The following is a 21,228-nucleotide window of genomic DNA, read 5'->3' on the forward strand; positions in this document are numbered from 1 at the left end:
CAGAAATCCTCCCGAAGATTCTAGAAAATATCCACATTGAATGAGGTCGATTGCCCGTTCAACCCCAGGCTCTTTGGAGCATCGAAATTCTTATCGGCTTATCGGTCTAGGCTAGTCCTAAATAGGCTAAAGCATGAATTTTTCTGAGCGACTTGAACGGCCGCAAGGAGTGTTCAACGTGCCTTTGGTTTGCAGATCTTCATTATCCAAGGCCTGAGAGCGGATAATCCAATTGTTAATTCAACCTCGCATCTATCCGCTATCCCCAAACCCCCCAGACTCAGCAATGGGCCCCCCCTTCGCCGGTTCAAAGAAGCGCCGCCGTGAACCTCACAATGTCGACGTGAAGCTGGTGGAACTCTACGAGGATCTCGCTAGCGAAAAAGATGATATCCGACTCAAGGCTGCTCAAGCCCTAGTGTCGCAATTCACTCCGGACCAGAACCCTGCCGATGAACAGATCAAGAAGGTGCTGTCGAGACTCTTCCGCGGTCTCTGCAGTAGCCGCAAAGCTGCTCGAATCGGATTCTCCATTGCCTTGACAGAGATTCTGAGTCAGGTATTCTCGTCGCCGAGGGAGACATCACGCTTTGGCTTCTCGGATGCTCTGAACCTTTGGGAGTCTCAGTCGAGTTCCTACGGCAGCGAGTCGGGACAGGTTAGTGGACACACATGAGTTAAAACGTCGCATGCGCTAACTAGGATTCGTTCCATATAGGAGCAACGCGATCACCTTTTCGGTCGTCTTTTCGGCGCTGAAGCGATCATAAAATCCTCCGTTCTGTTCCAGCCCACCGTGCCCTTCGAGCAATGGACTCAGGTCGTCGATTTGGTTTTCGAACTCGCACAAAAGAAGCCATGGATTCGCGAAGAGTGTGGGTGGATTATCTACCAGTGTGTCTACGACCTGGCCGCGCGCAAGATGGAACCCAAGTACGTCCAGTCTGCGCTGGAACAGCTCTGCTTGCGCGACCTCGCCCGGTCGCCCGAGGGTGTTGCTATCTGGTTGGCGGCGAAGGATCTGTTCCCCGATGCTACTTTCCCGAGCAAGATCTGGAAGCATGACGATCCCCTGGATACGAAGGAGCGCAGCAGCATGTCGAAGATCATGAAGGAATCGGGTGCTGCGCCCAGCGAGGGCGAGACCAAGGTGAACACTGCGAAGTCCTCTGGCGTCTGGAATAACAAGCTTCACTTCGCCTGGGATGCGGTTCTCTCTCGGACCAGTGTTGAGGCGAAGGATAAGTCGAAGAAGTCTCGTATGACCTTCGCTGATTTTTGGACAGAGGTTGTGGACAGTGAGTACCTATCTAGCGGTGGAATTCTGCTCAAGGCACATGGAACTGACAAAAAGTCTCTTTACAGATGGATTGTTCGCTGCTGCGTCCTCGGACGAGCGTAAATACTGGGGCTTCCTTCTTTTCAACAGAATTCTCAACGATGGCGGGTCGCAGCAGGCCTCTCAGATTTTCACCAAGAACCTTATGCGATGCTTAACGAACCAGCTTGCTGTGGAGGACCGGTACTTACACCGAATGGCCGCTAAGGTGGCCAAGGCAATCCAGGCCCGTGTGTCCAAAGAGCCTGAATTCGCAGCTGCGGCCATCCGTGGATTGATGGGAACCAGCGGCACCCTGAACTTCGACCAGGCTACAAAGACCAAGACTGTGGAAAAGATTGTTGCCGAAGCCAACCACGAGGCATTGGAAGAGATTGTCCCGTTCTTCGAACAACTTATTCAAAATCCCGGCACCACCGAGGAGAAAACCGCCGCATCCAACCGTCAATTCGTCGCTGGTCTCCTTTTGTCAATTGTTCGCTCCAAGGCTTCTGCCGACGAAGACGATGCCGAAGACCTCCAAGCAAGCCTTGAGCAGATCCTGTCTATATTCGTGCGCTTTGCGTACTTTATGGATGCCGGCAAGGGATCCACTGCCCCTGAGCCTCCTCTGTCATCGGCGACACAAGAACTCCTGCGCAATCGAATCAACTCCTGCTTGAACAGCCTTATTTCCAACCAAAAGTTCGCCGCTACCCTCCCGTATGCTGTGGTGAAGCAGATTCGCGATGCAGCCAAGTCTGGCGAATTCGGCAAGTTCATCATCGCCATCGATGAGAAGCTGTCGGAATCTGTGAAGGCTGCTTTCAAATCTCTAAAGAAGTTGTCCAGCAGGGTATGATTTCTCCCCTTATCAGCTTTTAGCTACTTGTACTGACCATCACATAGGAGAAGAAGGAGAAGGGCATGGCCGCATTCAAGCTGCTTTACTCTATGACTATCATGCAGGTGTACAACGGAGACGCAGACGCTGTATCCATGCTTGATGAGCTGGAGTTCTGTTATACCAAGTTCTTGGGCGACAAGGAAACTAAGACAGAAGACGCCGGCGATGCCTCGGATGCGTTAGTTGAGATCCTTCTCAGTTTCGCATCCAAGCAATCGCAGCTGTTCCGTCGTATGAGTGAGCAGGTGTTTGGCGCATTCGCTAACCAGATCACCGAGAACGGATTGGAATCTTTGACCTCGGTATGTCGCCTCAATTTCTATGAGATATGCATTTTCTAACTAGACCTAGATTCTGGAGGCCAAGGAGAGTCTCGCTGGACAGCAAGAGATGTTTGAAGAGCAAGACGATGAAGGCGTGGAGGAAGGAGAAGATGACGAGGATGAGATGGATATCGACGAGGATGAGCTCGACAGCGATGTCGAGGTTGTCGAAGCCGGCGGCTCCGGCTCCGACGATGACGATGACGATGACGACGAGGAAGAAGAAGACAACGAAGAAGATGCAAAGGAAGTCGCCGCCTTCGAAGCCAAATTAGCCGCAGCTCTCGGCACACACCGCGCAGACGAAGACGAGTCCGATTCCGACGCCGACATGAACGACGACGAGATGGACGAGCTAGACGAAAAACTGGTGCAAGTATTCCGCGCGCGTCGTCAAGAAACATCCCACCGCAAAGACAAGAAAGATGCACGTGAGAACATGGTGAACTTCAAGAACCGCGTCCTGGACCTACTAGAGATCTTCGTGAAGAAGAGCCACACCCGCCCGCTCGCGCTAGATGTCCTCCTGCCGTTGCTCCGACTATCTCGCCGGACCAACGTGAAGCAGATCGCCACCAAGGCCAACGGAGTGCTGCGCGAGTACACAAAGGTGTGCAAGGGCAATTCGCTCCCGAAGATCGAGGACGAGGCACAGGCCGAGGCGCTCTGGGAGCTGCTTCGGTCTGTTCATAATGAGGCTAGCCACAGTGGCCCTATGGGCCATGCGACTGCTTGCAGCCAGGCTAGTTTGCTTGTTACTAAAGTGCTTGTTGCACATGATAAGGATGCTATTGCCCGTGTTGTGGATGTTTATGCTGCCACTCGCAAGGATCAACTCATGAGCACTAAGTGTCATGTGCAGCCGTCGTTCTTTTCGGAGTGGAATAACTGGTGTGTTTCTGCGAGCAAGCAGTTGAAGTGATGATGGGTTGTTTTATATAGAGATTGCGAGTTATGATCTGTCGCTGGACTTCATGTCAATATTATTATCAGGTTCATTCAACCTGTCTATATAGTCCACCTCTCTCTCTACCTTCCTTTAAACCCTCCTCCTGTAAACGACGAAGCTAAGTCCCGGCGGTGAGAAGATAACGTTGATATATATCACTGAAGGTCATACTGCGCGGGTATAGGGATAATTATGAAATAGTGAGGGTAGTAGATAGAATATATATAATAGGCCTCGCGGTTCCAAAGCGAGCCTATATGAATTATTAGTTTATAATGCATTATCCTGCAGCTGTATGTTATCCTCATCACAACGAATTATAGAAAACTCCCCTAAAAGCCAGTAATATATCGATGCTCATTCGTCTCTTCCAAAACCTCCAACCTCATCCCAACCTCAATAGCCCCCTCATTACGCGGCGCACTCAACATACCAAAACAAGGCTTATACCTAATCCCCTCATCCACCCTACGGTACGAAACAAGTGTATCCCACGGCTCCTTCTTATTCTTGAGCGCCGTATCTGGATCAACATTAGGCACCTGGCAGCGCGCACAGCGAGCCACAATATCCAGGTCAAGCGGAGACTGAATAACAGCCTCTCCGCTACCAGCGGAACCAATAAAAGTACCGCTAGCATTTCGACCAGTAATGCGAACCAACTTCCACGAATCCTCACTCCACGGCGCCCCGCCGCGAACAACGATATTCGGACGGAACCGCTCGACAGTAATCGGGTCGACGCCCACCCTTACCAGACGAACATTGAGCTCTGCCAGCGAAGCCTCCGACGCAATCAACACCGGATGCACGTCCGCAAAGCCGGTTGTTTGGACGCGGCCTAGGTAGCGGGGGGCGCCGTTACCCTTCAGCACGCGCGGAGCCGGGCCCTTGTAGACGAGAGCGACGTCGCGGCGCAGGAAAGCAGAGAAGGGAGCGTTGATTTCCTTGTTGTACCTGTACCCGTCTGTCTCTGTGTCCCAGATGTGGACGGGGCCCGTATTTGTATTTGCCGCTAGCCATTGCGGTGATGGATGGGAAGGGATGCGGATGGTATGAAAATGATGGTCTTGGCCTTGGTATTGGCTGGGTTTGTTGATTTCGGGTTTCGGTATACTCACGACCAACTCGTCGCCGTCGGCACTTATCGCGGTGCGAATGCGGGTCATGTCGGGGATTTGGCGGATGGTTAGAAACGTATTTGAGGATGCGTCAATGAGCATCCAGCGGCGGTCAAGGTCAAGACCATGCTGTTTAAGGACCGTTGATTGGACTTCTAGGCCTCTACAGGATTTTATGGGGTACATGCGCAGCGAGACGATTTCGCTGGATTGTTTGGGGCGCTGGCGCCATAGGCGGAGAAGTTTGGTAGGGGATTGGACTGATTTGGGCCATCCTTTGAAGCGCGGAATCAGGATGATTGGAATTAGGAGCAGAAGGCCTAATATCACTGCTGACACCATGTTGTGCGACTGAAGCATGCTATTTGGGAAGGGTATACAATTACAGGCCACCGAGGTGAGAAGTCGGTTTTGCCAAGGGGGGCCGCCTTATGATGTACGGCATATTCAGGCCACAGAGAGATATGTGGTACTTTCAGTTTGCTGTCATACTGTTCTGTCGATATGTTGTGCCTTATCGATTATTGTATATGGTATTTGCTTTAGGTCCAATAATAGAACTCGGAAGTATGAATTAGACAAAAGGTAAGTACTTGAGACATGCCACATATGAACACCACGTATAAATGCAATAAATGAGAGGGAAAGAAACCGGAAATGCACGTATAAGTCCAGGAGAAGCAACTGCTGAAGCGAACCAGATATTACAGGGGGCAAAAAGAACAACATGTACCTAGGTCGACCTCATTAAGGGGTATATGCCCAAGACACAGCTGACTGCGATGCCGCAATCTCGTTATGCCGAACCCTTCTTATCAAACCAACACGCGACCATTGCCTTAATTAAGGCGAGTGCGACAACCCGGCCCTGCTCAATATTCGCATCCTCAGACGCCCCAGGGACATGGAGGAATAGGACATTGCGGTCCTGGCCTTGTAATTGGGCCAAAGACATGCTGGTATAGAAGATGAAGTCGCACAAGTAGTGACCCGCGTCATTGGAAATCCGAAGATCCGAATCGGGAGCAAACGAGCGCCACGTCTCCAGGAACTGGTCATCGGGCTGATAAGGTGAAGCAGAGGAGGGGTCATCTGTAGCACGACCTGGGGTCAGAATCGGTGGCAGACCCAAACCTTTCCATTGTTTTTCGCCGTCCACATAGCCGGGGCGACCGTCGACATCTGTGATGTTATAGTCATCTCGGTGAGCTAGAATTTCGACGGAGTAATATTGCCGCGGAGCTGCGATGCCGATATGAATAATGAGATCAGGTCTGCAACCACCATGAGAGGCAGCAAACTCCTCCAGAATCAAGGGAAGAGTCTCTCGAACGGTGGCATATGCCACTGGGATCGGAGTGGGATGCACATGGAGTGAGACTCGACGCGGGCCTGAGTCTTGGTCTTTGGGTGACGGAAAAAGGAAAGATGATGGAAGAGAGGAGGCGACCAGATATGATGCATTTACAAGGTTGGTCTTGAAGGGCTGGTTACACTGTTAGTTTCGGATTACCAGCATCCGAAGTGCAGATCACTTACCCCAAAGCCTGTTATCAGGACGGATATCTCATTAACCGAAGCCGAGGGCCGTGGCGGGCTGTTATCGACAGGAGTGGAGGATATATATGGGGCAGCAGTACCGTAGTCACCCATGATCACGGTTATTCTCGAGGTGAAGTTGAGAAGAAGATGACTTTTGTGCGGGGAAGTTAAACCTTGGATGGCCAGACGAATGCGGGGGTCTTGGCGGGATGCAACCCATGGATTCTACTAACCTAATTCTGTTAAGCTATATATAAGTGCCCAGGTGGCGGCCAGTTAGGGCTTCATGTTTTAGGCTTATTATGTTGTATGTTGTAGGTTGGCTAGTTTACCTTTTCAACAAAAAGTAACAAAAAGAAAATCTCGGATGGGTTACCGAGACTTCTTCTCCTTGTACCACGGAGTACAGAGCTGGTTTCTCCTCTAACTATTCCACCGTTTAACTCGCAGAATTTGCAGGCTTCTATCATTGGCACGCTTATAGATTGAAAACCATCTGCATATGCAAGTGGATCCAGGCGGAATAGAAACCCCGGTCAAGAATTGCCTGTTCGGGTAAGGATCGCTTAATTTGGCTCTCGTTCTCGCATTCCAGGTTAGGTTTGGAGTATACCCATCAATGTGAGCTAAGAATATGACTCCGGAGCTTTGACATTTGGGTGAAAGGAGTTGGTCAGCTTAGATTTTATTGGACCTGTAGATTTCCAATGTTGCTTGGCTTTGGCTCGGTTCGGTTCAGCTTGACAACTTGATACCTACGTGGGTCCCCCCTGGTTCGAATATCCAGTCCAAGATCGGGTTGGGAGGAAAACGGAGTCTCCCTTACTGGCGGATGGCTCGGGAACTATTATAAATGAGAAGGTCCTCGGAGAATATCAGTTTCTAGAAATCTGGGGTGTCGCTTCTATTGCTGTCCCCTTCCCCCCTTTTCAGTCTTGACCTTGACTATGGCAGTCATCACTGAATTGCTCAACAGTCCCTATGTCGTACAGAGTGTATGCATTGCCCTAGTGGCGGTGTTTATAACGAGCTTTTGGGCAGATATAGCAAACGAGATTCCCCATAGACACATTCCTCTAGTTGGAAAAACCTGGTGGGAGCTTACCAACAAAAAGGCCCGGCAACGCTTTACTCGGTCATCTCGCCAACTAATTACCGAAGGATTTGCCAAGGTGAGTCCTAAGAGAAATAGATGACAGCATTATCTACTCTCAAATATGTTAATAGGCCTTTGCAGGGAGCAAATGTCTTTCAGATCATCGGAGCCACAAACCCGATAGTTGTATTGCATCCGAAGTTTGTCGATGAAATCAAGAACCACCCAGATCTCAGTTTTGAAGACTCCATCAAAAAGGCAGGTTATGAAACCGGAAATAATCCCTGACCTTGGCTAACTTGTGAATAGACATTTTTTGATAATCGCATTCCTGGGTTTGAACCATTTCATAATGGCACCTCTTTGAAAGCTACCGTGGAGATTGTGCGGACCAGTTTGACCCAGGCGCTCGGTATGCATGTTTGCATCTATCTCACCCGAGAGACATGATTGACTTATTTAAACAGGGTCCATCTCACTTCGGCTCTCAAAAGAGACAGGCGCGATATTGAAGGAATCCTTGCCCGCCACCGATGGTATGCCGACGCACCCCATTTGCAACCCTCTTACTGACGCTTCCTCTCTTGGTAGAATGGAAGCCCTACTACCTCGCGCATAAGATTCCGTACATGGTAGCTCGCCTCTCCTCTCTGATATTTGTCGGAGAAACCATCTCTCACGATGATGAGTGGATCGATGTTTCCGTTAACTATGCCATTGATGCGTTTATGGCTATGCGCGATCTACGAGAATGGCCATCTATTCTCCATCCGGTCGTACACTGGTTCTTGCCCTCTACCCGAAAGCTACGCACGCACTTGGGAATGGCTCGCTCCATTATAAACCGCGAGATAGACAGGCGGGCATTGATTCGCGCGGGCAAGCTCCCAGCAGACGATCCACCTCGTGGGCCTGATGCTCTGGACTGGTTTCGCGAGACCGCCGAAATCCGTAATAACTTGACCTTTGACCAGTCTTGTGCGCAGGTTGGATTGGCGCTGGCGGCCATTCATACCACATCTAACTTGTTAACTAACGTCATGTATGACCTCGCGGCGTACCCGGAGTATATCCAGCCGCTGCGTGATGAGATTTTAGCGGTTGCTGCCGAAGATGGAGTTCTGAAGAAGACGAGTTTGCTCAAGTTGAAGTTGATGGACAGTGTGATGAAGGAATCGCAGCGTACTAATCCACTCTCATTGAGTAAGTCATCCAGGTTCTTTCGATCCTCTTTCGATTTAAACCTCTTATTGACACCCCAATAGCTTCCATGAATCGCCTCGCCCTCAAGCAAATTGTGCTCTCCGATGGAACTGTGATTCCTAAAGGTGCCAACATGTTCGTCTCTACGAAAACCCTGGAAGATGACAACATCTACCCTAATGCTGGCACTTATGATGGTTACCGGTTTTACAACAAACGCCAGCAGCCCGGCAACGAACACAAGCATCAGTTTGTCGCGACGACAAGTGAGCACTTCGTCTTCGGCCATGGTGTTCACGCCTGCCCTGGTCGATTCTTTGCTGCCAATGAAACCAAGATTATGTTCCTTCATTTGCTCCTGAAGTACGATTGGAAACTGCAGAGCGGCGGTCGACCTCCGAACATTGAGAATGGTGTCGAATCTATCACCGACCCACGAGTTCAGATTTTGTTTCGGTCGCGTGAGTCGGAGGTTGACCTAAGTTTCCTAGGAGAGTGAGTATTGGGTGGATGTAAGCAGCGCATTGTTTTCCCTTTTTGTTCTATACATATTGGATATCGCTAGGTTTTCTGATTTAATCACCATGGAAATGATGTTACTTATAAGCGGTGGGACAAGCTAGATTATCGAATGTCCAATGTCCCCATTTGAATATTATCGAGTCATTTGAAAAAGGTCAAGTCCAAGTCTTCGAGGTGACCAGGCAAGACTCGGCTCCTCGAAAGTGGAGATGATTGGCATCTGGCCCACAGTTCTGCGGGTATTGTGGCTATCCATTGTAAGCGAGATGAGATCTTGTTACTAAATTGGGAATGGATCTCTGAATCGGAGAATTTAGGAACATTCACAGATCTCAATGAATGCTCAACGGGGCATAAATCACACATATACGCCGTGGCAGTGATATCAAGGAAGTCGAGGGTCTCGTTTAGGGTTCAAATATCGACAGAAATACCACGTGACAGGTAAGTATACAGTATATATACGGTAATTTTCAACAACGTGTGTTGGACGCGTCGCGCGTCAGTGGGGAAGGCTGAACGTGAAGCTTCTCCAACCGCAGCGCCTCCACCAACTCTCCCCCCAATAGGGTTATATGGGTCTTTTGGCTTGTCTCTTTCGTTGGGTCGCTCGGGCTCCAGGGCCCCAGACCGCACAATGAGAAATTGTGACCGCTGATCTACGGTACCCAGGTACCCGTACCAAGATGGTTCGGCTTTTCTTTGAAGGCGACAAACCAATTCACTCTGAAAGGAGACAAAAGAGAAAGGATTCTTACTTTTCAAGGCCCGAGCGACTCTAAGCATGATTGGAAGTCAAAAAAGAAAGAAAAATGAGCTGAAAGGTATCAGTGCAGACGACCATCAGCTGCACTTCTATACGCAGGCTGGCCGTTCTCCGTTCTGTTTGGTACGACATGCAACATACAAGCCCTTGCAGCTATGGTGTGAACGGCTGGAGACGATGTCTTGGATATGGAGCAACGATCTACCATACGGAGTACTCGGCACTGATCTCAAACACCAGCCCCTTCATTTATGAGGTCTACAACGTACAGAGTACAGCATACAGCTGACAGGCTATACATTGTACCTTTGCAATGGAAAAGAGCAAACAGCGGTCATTCGCTAGGTGTCCTTACCTCCCAAGATGGTTGTCAAAGCCCGGCCAAATTATTCGACGGTGCATGCATCAAGCAAGGCCCTGATATGCCCACCGTTCTATATAGGAAAGACTCGAGAAAATCTAAACAAAGCATAGAGAACAGAATTAGACTTGCAGACTAAAAAGAATTTCGAACAACGCATAGGATTTTCGCAGTGGGCCGTTGAACAAGTGCACAAGTACAGGGTACCACGTCCAGTAGGCTGTCCACCACGGGGAGCGCAGGTACCAAGTACCCCCCACTGCCGCACGCCTCACCCTACGCCCAATCCCCCATCCTCTTCCTCTTCCTCCTTCTCTCCCTCCCTCTCTTCCTCTCTCTCTTTACCAACCCTTTCCACCATTATCGCGAGATCTTTTCTCGCACGCTTCTTCGTTTGCGGAGACGTTCTTTTCTTTTGTGTGTTATTTTTTTTCGGGTAATGACGAAATCCTTCATTCCCTACTACTCGGACGGGATGGAGCCGCAGATGTGATCTGGTGATCCCCGATTTCAAGTTGCCGCATTCCTCAGGAAGCACACGCACACCGAGACCTCGGTTTTTTTTTTTACTTTTACTTTCGCATTACTCCTGTATCTCTTGCTCTCGTTGCATTTTTTCCTTTTTTTCTCCCCTTCACGATTCACGACATTGACGCGACGCTGCGCGCTTCGAGTCGAAGCCGCGCCGTACTCATCTACTCTCAACTCCCCCAACACGCCCTCGAATTCTTCCCAGAAGTCGCATTGACCCACTGCGATTCGCAAGATCGCGACATCGCCATCATGCCTCAACGTCAACTTTCGCGCACTCTGCCGAAGAACTTTACCTTCTCCCTCGGCGATGAACCCAGGACTCCCGAGCGCCCTCATACCGCAATGAATGTGCCTCCACCACCTCGTCACTCAATCTCCAATGGCCGCCTGCCCAGGGTTCGGGCTCGCGCTGGTACCAACGTTTGCGCTCGCATGGACATGGATATGTTCCACTTCCACGGCTCCGATGTTCCCCTGCCTTCAATTGAAGTCCCTCAATCGACTACTAACTTCGAAGCGCCTTCATTCCGTGGTTTCGCCCACGACGAGGGATATCTCGCGCCCCCTCGCGCGCGAATGGATTTTAAGACGCCACCTGCACAGATCCGCGGCACGCCTTTTGATTCCCACGACACTGGAAACCCGTGGCCTTCGTGGGACCACACTCCTGGCCCAAACAACTTTAAGCGCCCAGATTCGGCCTGCTCGAGTGTGTCTAATTCGTCAATCGAATCCATTGAAACGTTCGCATCACGACCGTCTGTAGGAAGTTTCACCAGTGTCGAGAGCGATCTGTTTGACTCGTACTTCCCTTTGGAGATGTCCAAAGAACCTGAGATTGAGTCGCCTTCGCGACCTCAGAAGCAGTCGGCGCATGTCAAAGCGTCCAAGAAGTCCTGGACTCGCGATATGGATACCCACTTATGGAATACCTATCAAATCTACCTTCAGGATCCTACTATGACTCCATTTAAGATGACACCTGGCAGTATCCCCCCTCTGGGAGTTACCTCGCGTGTTGCGCGACGCGCCAAGAAGACATGGGGACAGAAGAGCAGTCGCATTACTGAATCTGTCTCGATGCGGTCTGTTGATCCCGATGAAATTTCTACACCCAAGGCCATGGACGGAGAGTTGGAACGAGCTTGGCCCAAGTCTGACTCTAAGACTCGACGACGCCTCAAGATGCTATGTCGACGCAAATTCTCGATTTCTCCCCACTATCAGCGCATCATGCAGTCTCGCACTCCCGAGCCTGTCGCCGAAATGTTCGGCCCTGCCCCGGATACCCGCGTCAAGGACTTTGCTGATAACTCGGCCTACACTACTCGTGACCTCGGCGTTTCTCTTGTCACCTCCTCCGAGCCCACTCCACTTTCTCGGGTTACACAAGACTTGCCGTCAACGACGGACTGGTTCAACAACCCTGTGTTTGCTCATGTCGAGCCACCAGTGACCAAGACTCCTAGTCAGCATCTTCGTGTCGAATCTGCCCCTAGCATCCCTCGTCTTGGATCTCCATTCGTATACAGCACTTGGGGCCCCGGTGGATCAAACCGCCAGCTCCATGACCCTAGTGCTCGACGGGAGACCATCCATGTTCCGGGTTATCGTGCCCGACGTAACACATACTTCGATCAATCTTTGCCCAATCCTGATGATGTATTCGCAAGCGTATCCAGGCAGCAGCAGAATTCTTCCGATCGGGATGTTGAACGTCGCTTGGAGGACTATGTTCGTGACAACAAGTTCCAAGACATGGGCCATGGTCGGGTCCGCGTTCGCAATCGTGGAGCTACCACTAGCGCTGTCAATCCAAGAGATATGGACCAGCTTTTCTCTCCGCCCTCGTCCCTCAACTCAGGCCCAATTGAGCCAGAGGAGACTACACCTGTTTTAAAACCCCCCATGAACCCATTGTTAGACCTTGGCGAAAATATCAAACGCCTTGGCTCACCCTTCCGGGTCGAAGGAGGACATAAGCGTCGCGAAGCCCCGAAGCGAGTCATTAGAGCACCTGCACTGTCTGATCCATTCTCGAGTGGTGGCCCTTCATATGTCGGGCCTCATGACAACACCTCTCCAATGCAGGTTTCTCCGGCTCAAGTCCGAGATAAAGCTCCGGTTCCTTTGCCATACAATGCCTCAGAGGACGGCCTTTCTGATGCTGAGCGAATCCGCCGGCAAATCTTGAATATGCCTTTTACGCGCAACTAAGTTGCAGCCTTTTTTTGCTGTCGAATTTCCAAGTATCCGTTTCATCGTGGCGTCCATTTCTTTGCGAGATTTTATCCCCTTTGCATTATGACTTGAACGAGATACCGACAGGGCCCTGGTACAACCCTTGCATTTCCAGCATTTTTACGACAGCAACACCACCATCCACGACTGTAACGACAAGTCTGATTCACGCTCAACTCCAACGACAAAAAACACCCTAAAAAAGTGATGGGTCTTTCCCTTTTTTCATTTGATCACAACTCGCACACAGTACATCGACATCTGGCTGTTGGTTACCTGCCTACGAACATTGACCTCGTTTGTCTTGTAACAACACCTTGTGTGTAGTTCTGTTTCGCCCCTTTTACTCGAGACCAGCATTTCTCAATGCAGTTTCATCATTCCTTCACTCACCTCATTTCCTTTTCTTCCAACGGGGCTCTCACCTCGAACAAAATAACCCAACACCCCAAAAAAAGTTGAAAACAACCGAAAACCCATGTCTGCTGTCAATCAGTTATCATTCGCTATTTTCGCGACCCACGTTCCTTACATATTCTCCTTATCTTCTTTTCTCAGACCTTGTCTAGTCGTTCATCCCCTGCATTTCCTACAAGGTACAACATGCATTTCTCACCATGACATCTTGGAGATGTGGTCGACTTGATAATGGTCGCCTTCCGAATTACCCGTCACACATGGCAACGACTACCTGCATCTATGCTGACCCTTGCCAGTCAACATAGATGGCAATGCACTCCCTCAAAAAAGCGTGCAACGATACATATGCAAGTACATAGACGAACTGAAACGAAACGAACGCGCATGAATATTGCAGTTGACCAACGGCATCCCTGATACGCAAGCGAGGTGTTTGGTTTTCTTTTGCCAGCGATTCCCATTTCTTCTTAATTTGCATCTCATGATCTCAATCTTGAAGCTGATTTCCCCGTGATTTTACTTCTCGCTTGGTGATCCACGATTTACCACCATGCCCTCGATTCTCGATTTGATTTAGCTCGCACTCCATGATTCCCCTTGTGGCGAGCCTTATTGGGTTTGCATCCGGATAATCGCGTTTCTTTTTCTCCGGTCTTTTTCTTGCCTCTTCTGCGTCTCATGGCGTATGGATGTCTGTCTTTTTTTCTGCTTTTTCAGAGCCCTTTTCTGCTTGATCTTTGTGATCTTCCTCTGGAACTTGTGAGAGTTTGGCCGCTTTATCTATTCTTCTGCTGATTTATTTTTCTTATGCGAGGGTTGATCTTTTAGAGCAATGGCTTTGTTTGATCGAACTGATCCGCCAATTGAATTATCATCTTATTCCATTTTCATATATTCTTTCGGTTGTAAGTCACCGATTGCCTGGTAACTTTGTACCTGGGTTCTTGAGCAGATCCATTCTTACAAGAAGAGTTAACTAGCTGCACTTCCAGCACGGATTTTCATGTGCGTCTTGCAGGCAATTGCCAGCGAATAGACTCCCTTCATTCCTCTATCTCGCGTTCAAGGTATGCTACTAATTGTCTATGCTCTTTCATACTCGGCTTTATCAGCTATAGGTACTAACTAGATAAGCTCTAGTTTCGTCCATTTACCCTTGGTTTGTTATACTCGAAGTCACAGTTTAGCAAATAGTATATGACCTGTGAAAGTTTGAACAGAAGCGAGTAGGGACTCAAGATACTCGGACATTCAATGGATAGCTTGCCTTAATGCAATGGGGAATCAATATCAGATATTATCTACAGATCAGACAAGCATATGAACAAACAAAAGTAACCAGAATAAGGACAACGAGCAACAGGTAATATGAGCGGAAATGGGGGTATAAGTTATAAAAGATATCTGCGATGAGGCAATTCAACACAACAAGAAGCGGAACAAAAAAAAAAAAACAAAACAAACAAAATCACTTCTCCAATTTCCTCTTCCGCTCAGCAAGAAGAACCTCAATCTTGCGAATCTGAAGAGCAAGACCCTTCTTCTCGGCATTGGCAAGGAGCCACTCCTCCATGTCTTGACGAATGTGCCGCATGGAATGCAAGACAGGCAGAATAGGCACAGAGGACAGACCGTCATCGACTCCGTTCTCGCGCTCATTATGCTGCCAGCGCTCGGCACCGGGGTTGAGCAAGAGATCGAAGACACCGGCCCAGAGTTCACGATCCCAGTATCGTTTCAGAGACTCGCGGATGCGATAGTTGCGGAATGATGGGTTTCCGTTGTTGCCGTCGATAGCGGTGGATTCGATGTATTTGCCGAATAACAGCACGTGGATCACGCCAGCAATACCGTACAGATCAATATGGTAGGTCCAGGGGCGCATCTCGCGGATTTCATTGCACTCATGCGCACCGGTTTCCCAGTCCGCGATGAATTGCACGGCTGGTGAGAATGCTTGCATGTCGATGCTGCGGCCGAAGTCGATCAGTGCTAAGCCCTTCTGTCGCCAGCCGTGAGAGCCGCTTGGGGAGTAGTGGATGCTTTCCCGGGGATCGAAATCGGTTTTATCGGCGTCAAGGTCGAGCAGGGAAAGGGCCTTAGAGGGAGGTTCGTTGGGATTGTGGTCATCTAGGCGGACGAGGCAGTTGTCGGCTTTGATGTCACCATGGAGGACGCCGTTGGCGTGGAGTGCTTCGACGGTGCGGAATAGCTCAACGGAGAAGAACATTGCTAAAACCTCCTCAAGACCGCCTTCAGAAGTATGGTTGGAGTTGATGGCTTCATTGCGGACGAGGTTTACGAGGTCGAGTATGGTACCCTGTCCTCGATAGTCCTCCACTAGAAAACTTTCACGTCGGTGGACATGCAATTCGTGCGCGCGAACAATGCTATCGGTGGCGCGAGAATGATCAATGGATTGTCGTAGGCGAATATAGGCTGTGCGAATCATATAAAACTCCCACGCGCTTGATGGTCCATTTTCGACCTTGACTGCTTCGAAGGGGAATCGGGGAGTCTCATAAGCGTTCGAGTTTCTCCGTCGGGAAATTTTGCTGCTAGGGCTTGTACCATCGTCGGAGTCAGATTCGTAGGATTCAAGACTGTCAACACTTTCGGCGAGATAGACAGGGGCATATGCACCGGCTCCTAGCTCACGTCTGATAATGTAGCTTCGTTCCGCTCCTGGAAATTCGAGGATAGGCGTGTCAAATGCGCCATCCCCACCACTCTTTGATCGCCTGGTGTTGGTTTTGACGAATTTCTGTATCATCGAAGCATAGTTACTATCTTCGACGTGACCGTGATAACCCGTGTAGGTCGCAAGTGGCTTTTCCAAGGAATTGAGGATTGTGTTGCGAATACCCTTGTCAGTCGGATTGCACTGCACATCCCTGATTATCGGTTCCCGTCTCCGGAGCTTAGGCGCGAGGGCCTTGAAGGCCATGGGACTGAATGGTACATCGGCTGTAGACGCAATAGTATGATCTTCTTCGTATGGCGTATCTGTCCCCACTAGACTAGAACGAAACAAGTTACCGGCCGGTGATCGTGGCTTCGAAGGCGTTTTCGCGTTATAAATGCTGTTTCGAGCGGCTGTCAAAGAAGGAATGGATTCCGTTCGCTCCACGATAGGTGTCATAAAGGGAAGGCGATTTTGGGCCATAATTGCAGGGTCACGGTAGGTACCCCATGGAGGAGCATAATCCTCGGGCATTTCTGGAATGAATCCTTTCCTCTCCGGTGTTCCTTGTGTCGAGCTACCTTCCGCTCCATCACTAACGACAGAATGTGAGGTGACTTCATAATTTTCGATATCTGGGATATCACGGTCTGGGTTGAACTCCGTCCAATCGCTTTCATCGCCATCAACGCTCTCAGCTCGTGTGGTGTTGGCATAGTCGGTGTCATCGTAGGATTTGTGGAATGTTTGTGTCTCCTCGTCTCCAAAGTCGCTCGAGGCCGCTGATATGTGCCCTGTGCATGTACTATCTCCATTACTAGCGCAGTCGTCATCTTCGTAATCGCTACCGCAGAAGCTATCTGCGTCTGCTTCAGTCTCTGCCTTCAATGGTTGATTGAAGATGCTATATATCTCATCCGTCGCTGCACGAGTGTGCATGGTCATTGTCGGTTCCCCGGTACTCTTTCGCCGCACCTTTTTATTATTGGTCGGGGAGTCAAACTTCATTTTCACTGCACATATGTGAGTTTATTCTGCCCAAATAATGACAAACCGATAGCACTTACCTGTTTGTGTCTGTGTTGTTTCCCCTTTAATCTTAGTGCGACTCGCTTTGGGTTTGCCTCCATGGCCTTCATGTTGATAATGAGAATGACCGTGACTAGATGTAGTAAGATTCTGGCCTAAATGCTCCGGCAAGTCCTCTGGTGAATGAGATTTCCCTAGCAGGGACTCAGTACTGCTTGCGTTTCCAGAGATCTGTTGCAAGGGTTCTTTTTGTTGCCGCCAATTCTTGCCCATCCAACCACGCTTGATAGCCCTAAGCTCTTCAAAGCTCATCTCATGTGCAGGGTTGGTGCGGTCAGGGTATACGGATTCCAGGTCGACAAATACACGTTCCCGTCGGCCGGTTCGGGGGTTAATCGCTTCCCTTACGTGATGTTCGGGTAGTTCTTTTGGTGGAATTGGTTCTTTGAAAGGAAGATCTGGATTGGACTGAATACATAATAAAACACCATAGGTTCATGCCAGCAATTAGTCCTGTGATCGTAAATATGTGGAGGTCTGAAGAAGCAATGGGTAACTTGGAATGGGAACTCACCTCGTCCCTGAAGATGGCCATCTTTTGTGTTGGCGCTGCTTTCTTCCCAACCTTCAGTGTTTCTCCTGTCCATGGCTTTGGCTCCACTTCGTTCTCCTTCTTGCGGTCCCGAATCGATCCAATGCTATCCCATCCCTTTGTCGACCCACCAGTTGCGGGACCGGGCGCAGCAGAGTCAGCGTCCGAGAAAATAGCCATCTTAGGCTTTCCGGACTTGGTTTTCGCGGTACCGCCCGTCTGAGGCGAGGGCCGTGAAGCTTGTGGACCAGCAGGGGCATCTGATGGCGCGAACGGGTTCATCTTGGCGGCCAGCGCGGGACGGACAGTCGGCAAAGCAGGCGACGAGGGCCCGGTATCTTGTTGGCGTTGGTCGTATCGGAATTGAAACTCGCTGTACTTGCGTGCCAATCTCTCAACTGGTCGCGCCTCACGGTCCATGCCGAGCTTGTACACTTCATCGGCTTGTGACCACCGACCAGCACCCTCCAGCCACCCGGCAAATTCCTCATAGAAAAGAGCCAGACTTTCACCAATTTGATGACGTGCAAGGAAGGCAAATGTTTCGCGCGGGGCATCGGAGAAGAGTCGAACATAATGAAGCCATAATCGTAGATACCGAGGGTCGTTTCTGTAGTGTGATGATGAGAGGAACGACTTCGTTGCCCGTTCCAATAGGGGGAGAAGACCGGATTCGGTGGTCGCTTGTGCGGACGGATACGCGTTCAGAGTCCATTTGACATAACGGTCATAAACATCGAGCGGATCGTCCGATTCTCCTATCGACTGCAATTCACTTTCGAATTCTTGGCGCATGGCATCATTGATGGTCCTGGTGCCATTCGGCGATGGCGAGGGGATCTTGTCACCATTGCTGCCGGCTGAAAATATCCGGGCGAGTTCTCTGGCTGATCGGCCACCGGGGAGTGATTGGACGTTTTCCTTTTGTGCTTCGATGATATCGAAATCGACCAAATCATCAGAGGCTGCCATGTTAGCTACGACGACAGATAATGTGAGATCGGAGAGATCCCAAATTCCGTCGAAGACCGAAAGTTCAAAAGAGCGAGTAACAACTCTGGCGGGGCTGCAAGGAGATTGATTCTGTGGCTATCGATAAACATCACATGACTGTTACCCGGGTGACAGGTCACGTGTCCCAGACAACGTCTACTGTATCGGAACAGAGAATGGTCAAGTTAGGCTATTCAACAAGCTCGATCTATTTTATGACCACATACTTCATCTGTATTCCTGTGCGGTATTTGTGGGTCTTCAGAGTGTGTAGGGTCCCGTCTTGATCAACGAGGCTTGGCAACATCAACAACCTCTTCGGGTCTTCAATCAGGGTACCCACTCAGCTCAAGAGGCTCTACACTGTGACACTTTCAGTGCTATGTGTTGTCAGGAATCTGGATCGCCAAGGTGCGAAGACTCTGAATCTAAGGTCAGCCATAAACGGAACCTCAGCCATGGAACATCTGAGCTCTCGCCACCCAGACGATCCAAACGACAGAAATCCACTACCAATTTGAAAGAACTTTCTTCTCCAGAAGCCTCGGAGTCAGAGGCCGAAGAATTTACTCCTACAGTTAAAAACGAGGTTGACAACAAACCTCTGGTTGATACTGCCAAGGAGAAGAAAAAGAAGGCTCCAGTTAAGAAGTCCAACGAAGACGCCAAACCCAAAAAGGCGAGAAAGTCTAAGAAAGACCAAGAACTTGAGAATATGCCTCTGGCACCGCGGACTAAGGGTCTGCGTATGTTCGTCGGCGCTCATGTCAGTGCTGCAAAAGGTCAGTGTTCTCCGCATCTCATCGTCTCAATTCGGTAATAACTCAATTCTTATCGAGCAGGTGTCTTTAATTCGATATATAATACCGAAAATATCGGGTAAGTTCGAGTGTCTTCCAATTACATCCAATCATGAAATAGATTCTAATCTTGCAACTAGAGGAAATGCATTTGCCTTGTTCTTGAAGTCACAGCGCAAATGGGACAATCCAGCTCTCCCGGACGACCAGCGCGATCAATTCCGTAAACTTTGCGCAGAAAAGGGATATGATGCAACCAAGTGAATAAGCCCCATCTGATTGGACTCGAATGGGTCACTAACATCTACCCAGACACGTTCTGCCTCATGGTTCATACCTTGTCAATCTAGCCCAAAGCGATAAAGTAAAATCCAAGCAAGCATACACTTCCTTCCTGGATGATCTGCGCCGGTGCGAGGCACTTGGAATTACACTTTACAACTTCCAGTGAGTCAACCGCCTGCCAATCATATCGGCGCATACTGACGCTCTCCAGCCCCGGAAGTACCAATCAGACACCTCTACCCGAAGCACTTTCCCGGTTGGCAGAGATGTTAGTCCAAGCTATCACCGAAACGACAACCGTAGTTCCCGTCCTGGAAACAATGTGCGGTCACGGTAACACAATTGGCGGTGCACTGTCTGAATTCCGCGACTTGCTAGCTCTGATCCCGAAAGAGCACCATTCCCGCATCGGCATCTGTGTCGACACCTGCCACAGCTTTGCAGCCGGCTACGATTTGACATCCCCAGCCGGGTTCAAATCCTTCCTCGCCGAATTCGACGAGCTGATCGGAATCAAGTTCCTCCGAGCTCTGCATCTCAATGACTCAAAGGCACCGCGCGGAAGCAAGCGCGATCTGCATGCTAATATCGGCACGGGTTTCCTCGGTCTGCGCGCATTTCACAATGTCATGAACGAGCCGCGGTTTGAAGGGCTACCTATGGTCCTTGAGACGCCTATTGACCGTGTCCCGGGACAGAATGTAGCTACTGGAGACGATGCGGCTGATGGGAGTGAGAGTGAGTCTGGGAAAAAGAAACTCCCAAAGAAGGGTCCTAGGGGACCTGCTGGTGCAGGCGGAGCTGCTGTTCCTGATCAGGGTGTGTGGGCGGGTGAGATCAAACTACTTGAGTCGCTGATTGGTATGGACCCGGAGGGCGAAGAGTTCCGGGCTCTTGAGGCCCGGCTTTCGGAGGAGGGTCGTGCAGAGCGCGAGAAACATCAGGAGCAATATGAGCGTAAGCTCGAAGCGGACGAGAAAAAGAAGGCGAAGGGACCAGGAAAGGCCAAGGGACAGAAGAGTCTTATGGACATGATGAAGAGTGGCGCTGCGAAGGAGTAGACATATATTCTTTTTTGAACGCAGAGCAGAGGGGTGGCAATGCGATGAGGAATACTTGCTGGGTGTCCCTGTGCTTTCTACATCATCCCGAGGACTATATAATAATGAAGGATATAATCACTACAACACTCTCAGGGTTTCAAAATACAAACCGCCAAAATGTAGCCCTTATAATAGCTGTTGAAAGTAGAAGAGTCGATTCAATTGATGGTATCAGTTAAGCCAAAGCCAAAATCCGCACAAGCCCCTTCATGCAAATAGAAATAGGAAATTGTGTTCCGGTCAATCAAGAGTTCGACCAATTCATATCTGCGAAAGTAGACATAGACATGCGATTCCAAGAGCCACTAGGTTCTCCTCGAGTAGGTCACAGACCCTCCAACAACGAAGAGAGTATAGGTGACATAAAAAAAAACAATCACATGCATGTGCAATATAGGTAAATGAAGATAGGAGAGGGGTAGTTAAGAATGAGTGTGAAA

At 49.8% G+C, this 21,228-nt stretch overlaps 8 protein-coding genes across 8 annotated transcripts; 4 read left to right on the forward strand and 4 right to left on the reverse strand.

The window, feature by feature from the left end:
- Nucleotides 1-286: 286 nt before the first annotated feature.
- LCP9604111_9155 (DNA-directed DNA polymerase POL5) lies at nucleotides 287-3,470 on the forward strand (the record flags this gene model as incomplete). The annotated part of the gene is made up of 5 exons (XM_039077378.1): nucleotides 287-658; nucleotides 719-1,298; nucleotides 1,366-2,174; nucleotides 2,228-2,527; nucleotides 2,577-3,470. The coding sequence occupies 5 exons, from the start codon at nucleotides 287-289 to the stop codon at nucleotides 3,468-3,470; spliced, it is 2,955 nt and encodes a 984-aa protein (XP_038924872.1).
- Nucleotides 3,471-3,829: 359 nt separating this feature from the next.
- On the reverse strand, nucleotides 3,830-4,960 carry LCP9604111_9156 (MOSC domain-containing protein; the record flags this gene model as incomplete). Its single annotated transcript, XM_039077379.1, has 1 exon — nucleotides 3,830-4,960. One exon carries the CDS (start codon nucleotides 4,958-4,960, stop codon nucleotides 3,830-3,832), a length of 1,131 nt encoding a protein of 376 aa, XP_038924873.1.
- A 454-nt stretch (nucleotides 4,961-5,414) lies between these two features.
- On the reverse strand, nucleotides 5,415-6,271 carry LCP9604111_9157 (putative pyroglutamyl peptidase type I; the record flags this gene model as incomplete). Its single annotated transcript, XM_039077380.1, has 2 exons — nucleotides 5,415-6,104; nucleotides 6,158-6,271. The coding sequence occupies 2 exons, from the start codon at nucleotides 6,269-6,271 to the stop codon at nucleotides 5,415-5,417; spliced, it is 804 nt and encodes a 267-aa protein (XP_038924874.1).
- Nucleotides 6,272-7,107: 836 nt separating this feature from the next.
- On the forward strand, nucleotides 7,108-8,958 carry LCP9604111_9158 (cytochrome P450; the record flags this gene model as incomplete). Its single annotated transcript, XM_039077381.1, has 6 exons — nucleotides 7,108-7,332; nucleotides 7,398-7,514; nucleotides 7,566-7,668; nucleotides 7,724-7,792; nucleotides 7,848-8,459; nucleotides 8,522-8,958. 6 exons carry the CDS (start codon nucleotides 7,108-7,110, stop codon nucleotides 8,956-8,958), a joined length of 1,563 nt encoding a protein of 520 aa, XP_038924875.1.
- Nucleotides 8,959-10,891: 1,933 nt separating this feature from the next.
- On the forward strand, nucleotides 10,892-12,859 carry LCP9604111_9159 (uncharacterized protein; the record flags this gene model as incomplete). The annotated part of the gene is made up of 1 exon (XM_039077382.1): nucleotides 10,892-12,859. One exon carries the CDS (start codon nucleotides 10,892-10,894, stop codon nucleotides 12,857-12,859), a length of 1,968 nt encoding a protein of 655 aa, XP_038924876.1.
- A 1,912-nt stretch (nucleotides 12,860-14,771) lies between these two features.
- On the reverse strand, nucleotides 14,772-17,327 carry LCP9604111_9160 (putative checkpoint protein kinase (SldA); the record flags this gene model as incomplete). The annotated part of the gene is made up of 2 exons (XM_039077384.1): nucleotides 14,772-16,999; nucleotides 17,054-17,327. The coding sequence occupies 2 exons, from the start codon at nucleotides 17,325-17,327 to the stop codon at nucleotides 14,772-14,774; spliced, it is 2,502 nt and encodes an 833-aa protein (XP_038924877.1).
- Nucleotides 17,328-17,522: 195 nt separating this feature from the next.
- LCP9604111_9161 (uncharacterized protein) lies at nucleotides 17,523-18,579 on the reverse strand (the record flags this gene model as incomplete). The annotated part of the gene is made up of 2 exons (XM_039077385.1): nucleotides 17,523-17,528; nucleotides 17,590-18,579. 2 exons carry the CDS (start codon nucleotides 18,577-18,579, stop codon nucleotides 17,523-17,525), a joined length of 996 nt encoding a protein of 331 aa, XP_038924878.1.
- Nucleotides 18,580-18,982: 403 nt separating this feature from the next.
- On the forward strand, nucleotides 18,983-20,746 carry LCP9604111_9162 (DNA-(apurinic or apyrimidinic site) lyase APN1; the record flags this gene model as incomplete). Its single annotated transcript, XM_039077386.1, has 5 exons — nucleotides 18,983-19,382; nucleotides 19,443-19,479; nucleotides 19,541-19,660; nucleotides 19,713-19,847; nucleotides 19,897-20,746. 5 exons carry the CDS (start codon nucleotides 18,983-18,985, stop codon nucleotides 20,744-20,746), a joined length of 1,542 nt encoding a protein of 513 aa, XP_038924879.1.
- Between the last annotated feature and the right edge of the window lie 482 nt (nucleotides 20,747-21,228).

Source organism: Penicillium roqueforti (genome assembly GCF_015533775.1).
Source record: "Penicillium roqueforti strain LCP96 04111 chromosome Unknown scaffold_42, whole genome shotgun sequence".
In the NCBI taxonomy this organism is placed as follows: Eukaryota; Fungi; Ascomycota; class Eurotiomycetes; order Eurotiales; family Aspergillaceae; genus Penicillium; species Penicillium roqueforti.